Genomic DNA, 7,061 nt, shown 5'->3' on the forward strand with positions numbered 1-7,061 from the left:
GCGGAGGATGCAAAGACGTGACCCGGGATGGGAAATAACCAGTTCTCAGCTCTGGGATGGCTGCTCCGACTCCCTTCTCGCCTGGATGCCCAAACATCCCTGCAAATATCCGTGGCTGGGTTTTMGACACCTCCCAGCAGGGGCCCAGCGGGGGGTAGGCAGCAGGAGAGCCTCCGGCGCAGGGCTGGGAAGGACCCAGACACATGGCTCCACTCCCCCTCGTGACAAATAATCAACCACCACCAGGGTTTCACCTTTTATTAAATTTCCCAGAACAAAAAGAGGAAAGAGAGCAAAAGGCAAAGCCTGCTGTGAGGCCTTCGCAATGCTGGCGCTCTGTACGCCCTCCCTGCTGGGAAAAGGGGATTTTCCTCCTGGAAAAAAAAACATCTGGGGGTCCTTTAGATAGAACTAAGAGTGAAAATGTCTATCAGGGAAAAAAGTGAAAGAGAGCTTCTGCTGTCAGAGTCCAGGATGAGCACGTGCCACATGGGAGGCGAGGGGGCCTTGGGAAACGAGGAGCCACGGCCGGGGCACGCTCCCCCTCCGGCTCCCGCGCGCCAGACATGCCCGTCTCAGCCAGACTCCTCCCAAACAGAGGGCAAAAAAGAGATCCAGGAGGGAGGAGAAGTATTTGGGGAAGGAGAGCCCAGAAGGTGACAGCAGGACCTCAGCTGAAGTGCCTGGGACGTGCCAGAGCCGCCTGAGCTCCTGCTGCTGGCCTGGACCGGAGGGCGAAGGCCTCTGGGTTTCAGCACCTGCATCTTCTGCAAGGCTTTCTCCCCTTCTTCAYCTCCTCTTCCTCTCTGCAGGGAGGCTGAGCAGCGAGGAGCCGTGCGGAGGCTGCCGGTGGGGTGGGCAGGGAGCCGGCAGCCTCCCCGGCTCAGCGCAGGAAGGAGCAACTTGCAGGAGCGGGTCAAGGGGGTGAGAGGGGGTCCGGGTCACGGGGGTCCTGCGGTGTGGAGGGCTCCCGGCTGCGCCGCACCAGGGCTCCCTGCAGGAAAGGGAGCCCGGCGGAGCAGGACAGCCCAGCCGGGAGGCTCTCGGGGTGCCCGGAGCCCAGTCCCTGCCCGCTCCACCATGCAGAGGTGGGGTCACCCTGTCTCCAGCAAACCCCACGCAAAGCCAGGGGCTCACAGGTGCAGGCAGTGAAGGAAATGGTGATTTTAGGTAACGATCTAATCAGGGCCAAACCCTTCACAGGTGGCTTTATGTGGCTCCAGGACACCTCCCTGGTGTCCCTGGCACAGCTTGGGCTCATCACAGAGGAGGGCTATGGGTTGGCTGGAGGAGCTCAGCYAGCCCTTCTCCAGCAATCTCCACCGAGTGGGACACCGCAGCCCCACTGGCCCGCTCTGCCTGGGAGACCTGCCGAAAGCAGGGGTAAGATGTGCTGGCCGGATAAGCAGGTAGGGAGCCCAGTGCAAGCGGCTTCAAACACATCGAGCCAACCACAGGCCCTGAACTTAGATCCGAGGCAGGACAGGTCACAGGAGATGCAGTGCCATAAAACTGCCCCCATGGGCTGAGCCGGGCCCCATAGCCCATCCTTGCCCTATCTGSCCCCCACACCGCCCACCCCACGGCCATCCAGTCGCCCCGTCCCCCTCCTCACTGCCCGGCTGCAAGCCTGGCCTGTGACACTGCCTTACCCGCACCCGATGCGGGGGGACAATTTGCTGGAGGATCCTTGCCCCTGGAGGGCTCCCTAATACTGGTTTCATTTCATATGCTCTCAGCAAGCGTAATTCAGCCTATGTCGCTAGAGCCGTACGCTGGTAGTGATCCCGGGTTACGGTTAGTGGGGCAGGCACGGAGGAGGGCAACAGTGCTGCCGTTTCGGGAGCGGGGAGGTTGGAAAGCAAACCCTCAGCTGTGCCGGATCCCACATCGGGTGGGGGCCTCTTGCCAGAGCCAAACGCTTGAATAGATTTGGGGTAGAAAAGCAAAGAAAACTAACGATGTGTAATTCAGTTTGCCCAGTCCCTGCAAAAAGGAATGATTATTTATCAACAGGGTTTAAAGGATCCTGCCGGCCGCTGTGCCTAGCTGGCTGCCGCAGGAGCTGAAGCCTGCTGAAAAGGGAGTGGAACAGAAGAAATGAGAGCAGTAAGAGTGACCTGACTTCTCAGTTAATAACTTATCATCAAAATACACCTTGAGCAGCTGAATGCGGCTCAGCACACACCCCGCCTGGAGCACGCGCTCCTAGATGGATTTCCTCCGCGGACRGAGGTGCTGCCGGCAGCGAGGGCTGTTGGATGATAGAGTGCTCCCCGGGGAAGAGCCGGTCTGCCCCCTCGTGCTCAGGGAGACCTCGTCGATTTTGTAGGAAATGGAGTTGTAATAGACGGGGTTGGTGTGGCAGCTCAGGGTCTCGGGGTGGGAGGGTACGGGGCTGCCGCACAGCTGAGGTCTGTAGCACAGGCATGTGCAGAAGGAGGGGACCTTGGCAGCCGAGTTGGAGGACTGGCGCCGCTGTCTCTCCGCGTCTTCCTGGATCAGCGGGATGAGGTTCATCTGGCTCGTCCTGTCTTCAACGGGGAGAAAAATAGCGTTGTTGCTCCGGTTGTCTTCCTTTGGTTTCAGGTGGATGTTGTTCCTGGCTCTCCGCAGGGATGCCCTCTCTTCGGCATCCCGCCGCTCGTCCTCCGAGTTCATCGTCAGAAACCTCAGCACCACCAAGTTAAGGAAGGCGCCAATGACAGTCAGGCCCACCAGGATGTACATGAAGCTGAAGGCCACATACGGGGGCTTTTTTTGCAAAGCTTCATTCTTCTGCAGAGCCACAAAGTCTCCAAAGCCGATAGTGGTCAAGGTGATGAAGCAGTAATAATAGGCATGAAAGAAAGTCCAGCCCTCGAAATAAGAGAAGGCTGCCGCGCCGATGCACAGGGTCCCCATGCAAGAGAGAAAGCCGACCAAGACCATATTTTCCATGGAGACATTGGTTGTCCTCATGCCCAGACATTTCTTTATCTTCTTGAGCAGTAACCGGACTACGGTGTTCATGCGCTCCCCCAGGCTCTGGAACATGACCAGGGTGAGGGGGATGCCGAGGATTGCGTAGAACATGCAGAAAACTTTGCCAGCATCGGTGCCTGGGGCAGCATGTCCGTAGCCTGCAAAGTAAAGAGGAAAGGGAGGCATCAACCCCACATCTGGCTTACTAGCAATGCTACACTGGGACTGGCAACCACCTCTGCTGAGAGGAGCAGGAGGAGAAGGGGGTAAAAAAGAAGAAGATAAATCACTAACAGATTTGCAGTCCTCCAGGTGATGCTAATGGGGCCACAGGATGCTGCACCATTTTGGATCATGGCACATCTTAGTGTTATATGCACAGAACCTCATTTGGTCTCTAAAGAGCAAAGTTACCCTCCCAACAGCCTTTGAGCTTGTATGGTGTCATGGAAATTAGAGCTGGACTTGGGGTCTGCAAGCCATCTGCAGCTCACAAGCAATTTCGGTGCAATGATGCCGTGCTGGGTCTGCAGTCTGACCCCCCAGCCTGGGGGGAGGAAGAGGGCAGCATAGGATGTTGAGAACTACAGCACCAGGTCATCCTGTGGCAAAGGTGCACATCCAGCCCAGTCCCACCCACAGGTGCCCTTGGAGAGTGATGGTCATCTCCCTTGGCCCTCCCGTGTGGCATGCGTCTTCGACTCTCAGCTGTGTGATAGTTTATTATGTGGCCTGTTGGATAGGAGCTATAGGGTCGGTCCCTGCAGAAGCAGGTAAGCCCGTGAGGACTTCTGCAGAGCAACTTCCGATCTTCTCCAGAGTCACTGCGAGAAGAGTCAGACCTAAAGTATTGCCAAACATCTTTGGGGTGGGGGGGGTTGTACTGTCTTAAATACAGTGAAGTATTTAGTCCACTGCAGCTCTGTCAGCTGCCCTGTCCTAGAGACCAGAGAGAAGGAGGGAGAGTCTCCCACTCTCCTTGAATCCCCTTCTGAGTTTTAATCTCCCCATCTTGTTCTGAGTTTGAGCTGTGACTCAAGGACTCACACAACTACCATGAGTCGTAATGAAGTATTCACGGCAGTCTTCCGGACTTCGGTGATTCTGCGCCCACCTGACTTAATTATAAAAGCTTAACCGAAATCGGCGGCCTCTGACCTAAACGGATGAGTAACTAACTCAATGCAAGGGAGTCATGCAGCATCTCGCTGCGTGGGGGGTAACGGAGGAGGCATCCAATCCTTTCTTTATGAGAAACCACAGGGATGGAAACTGCCTTTCTGAACGCATCTGCAGAGCACCACCAGCTCACCCAGCAGGGTGTGAAGCAGGCTCTTTCCCGCACTGCTGTCTGGCTTTTTGCAAACAGCTATTTTACATTTCACATCTTCCTGGTATTCATGTGATTTCTGCATGAAGAACATGGAAGAAATGCACTCTTTTTATTTCTCTGTTTCATTCAAAGCTATGACTTGGCTTCACCTCTGCTTCTGTTGACAATGGATTTCCAGGACTTTTAGGGAAACTGTTAGCATGCAGTGATGGAAAGATCAGAGGATGATTAATGCRTTGTCCTGGGCTCTCAAGCGCACCTCCCACTCCAGGAAATTCTTGCAATTGGACAGAGCCGAGAGGCTGAGCACAGCATTACCCTTGAACACGCTACGTTCACAACTGCAAATGCAAGGGGGAAACAGTTTCTAATTGCTCTGTGTGTTTATAAACCCACACAATCAAAAATGATAAACTGAATTTCTGCATGCCACATTTCACAGAACACAGAGCAGAAATAAGACTGCAGTGGCAAAAAATATATATAAAAAAAATCAGATCCTTAGCCTAATAACTGATTGCAATTATCAGGCCCTAAGACATGGGAAAATACTATGAGAGCAAGGAGGAGGTAAATAATGATCCAGAAAAGCAATAAGTGGAAAAACATCTGTTTTATCCTGAGCAACTCCTGAGCAACTCCTGAAAGAGCATATAACTGATGCTTTCAGAATGACAAAGGGAACTGGAAAGAGTAAACACAGCTACATTAACAGTAAACCTGAGCTATAGAGCACAGCCCCATTTAAAGAGATCTGATGTGCCAACATTTTAGAAATATGGCATCTGGGCTGAAATTATTTATTGCACGGTGTGTGTGAAATGCTTAGCAATTGTATTTGTCACAGTCAACTGAAAAATAATGCAAATGAAGCCATAACCTGTCATGAGATGATGGGGATTTTCGCCGAAGTCATTCATCTTACCCTACTGTTGGGGCATTGCACTAAACGTGCCCTGACTCCATCCCCATTTACTGGCCGTGTGCATTAGCAGCGGCACAAAGTCCACAACGCTTCACGTGCGGGTGTACGAACAGCTTCCCCGGGGTAGGACCTGCAGGTAGCTGCCCAAGTGCCACCTCTTATCCTCAGATAACACCATGCGGTTGATCCCACCAGTCCTTGTTTGTTCATGCCCTGAAATATGGTGCTTTCTGCTACTAGATGTGTTTTATCCATTCCAAGCCCCTCCTTAGGGCTAATCCCCATCCTACAGACAAGGATGCAGCCAGGCAGCCGCTGGCTGGGGAAGGCCGGGATTTGGCCTCAGGGTTCCTGCCTCCAAAACACATCTGCTCACTGAAATCATAGCACAAGGACTGCCACGAGCACGGGTTCCCAAGGGCTGCCTACCCACATGGGACACCCGGGGCGCATGGATTAATAAAAGCAGTTTAATTAAACCATGTTAAACACCCATGTGGCTAATCTCACTTAGAATTAAAACAGTCCTTATTCAATTTAGTTTCATGCTCTTTCAAAATAGAAGAGGGCAAATCAAATCAAGGCTGGGCTTTGGATGGGTAAGTGCCCCTACACAGGAACTTAATGCGATTCATTCATTCCCTTCCAAGGTTAATTCACAGCCATTTCTCTGAGGGTTCCCATGCAGGCAGAGCAAGGTTCAGGTCGTGGTGGCTGTCCTGGCTCCCCGAAGCAGGTCTGGTTTGGAAAAACATCCAGAGTTTTGCGCTGTCAATGAGGCCAACACTTCTTGGCCAGCTCTTCAGCCAGGCTTGCTGGCGCCGTTCGGAGAACTCAGCACAGCAAACCCAGCAGTGTACACATCGGCACACCGCCATGCAGAGCACGAGCGTGGCTCCCACCTCTGCTCTCCTGCACCCCGGCCAACTTCTGCAGCTCCCTGCCATGAAGGTGCTTGCAGAAGTTCTGCGTGCTGCCGCCTCGCTGGGACAGCGTGCAYGTCGTGTTTCATGGGTCGGGCTGTYGCAGCACCTCCGACATCCCCCAGAACCGGGTGGCCTCCAACCTGCCCACGAATTACTGCTCCCAGTGCAGGCTGCCAGGCCCTGGGGTCCCACCAGGTCAGCCCAGGGGGTGGCCTGAAGGGATACCCCAACTTCGTGCAGGCGAGATCTGCCTTCCCCATGCAGGCAAGCCCCCTGGGCTGCTCCAGGGCACCCGGAGGCAGTGAGGGTGCAGGGATGGGGGCTGCAAGGGTGCAGGGATTTGGGGATATGGGGCTTCAGGAGCGTGGGGTGCAGGAATGTGGGGATACAGGGATTTGGGGATGCAGGGGTGCAGAGAATTGGGGGTGTGGGGATATCGGGATTTGGGGATGCAGGGATACAGGGATTTGGGGTGCAGGGAACCGGGGATGCAGGGATTTGGGGGCGCAGGGATGTGGGGATGCGGGCGTGCAGGAGGCGGGGATGCACGCCGGGGAGCCCGCACTCACCGATGGTGGTGATGACGGTGATGGCGAAGTAGAAGGAGCCGGCGAACTTCCACTGCCGCCCGGCGCGGTGCGGCTCGGCCTGCAGCACCAGCCGCTCCAGCTCGCGGTAGTCGTCGGCGGAGAAGCGGTACTTCCTGCGCAGCTCGCCGCGCTTCTGCTCCAGCAGCCGCTTGCGGCCGCTCTCCGCCTCCGACTCCAGCGCATCGAAGACGGCGGCGCCCACCAGCAGGTAGGAGAAGATGCAGAGGATGAGCGCGGCCGTGCGCAGGTTCTGCCGCTTCATGGCGAGGCGCGGCCGCGGCGCCTCAGCCCGGGCTCCGCATGGCCCCGCGCCCGCCGCCCCC

General features: G+C 55.4%; 1 protein-coding gene across 1 annotated transcript; it reads right to left on the reverse strand.

Annotated features, from left to right (window-relative positions):
* Positions 1-243: 243 nt before the first annotated feature.
* On the reverse strand, positions 244-7,027 carry KCNK15 (potassium two pore domain channel subfamily K member 15). Its single transcript, XM_026055575.1, has 2 exons — positions 6,718-7,027; positions 244-3,122 (listed from the first exon to the last, which is right to left on the reverse strand). The coding sequence occupies exons 1-2, from the start codon at positions 6,998-7,000 to the stop codon at positions 2,209-2,211; spliced, it is 1,197 nt and encodes a 398-aa protein (XP_025911360.1). The 5' UTR covers positions 7,001-7,027; the 3' UTR covers positions 244-2,208.
* Positions 7,028-7,061: the final 34 nt, after the last annotated feature.

This window comes from Apteryx rowi, unplaced genomic scaffold (assembly GCF_003343035.1).
Source record: "Apteryx rowi isolate R43461 unplaced genomic scaffold, aptRow1 scaffold_0, whole genome shotgun sequence".
Classification (NCBI taxonomy): Eukaryota; Metazoa; Chordata; class Aves; order Apterygiformes; family Apterygidae; genus Apteryx; species Apteryx rowi.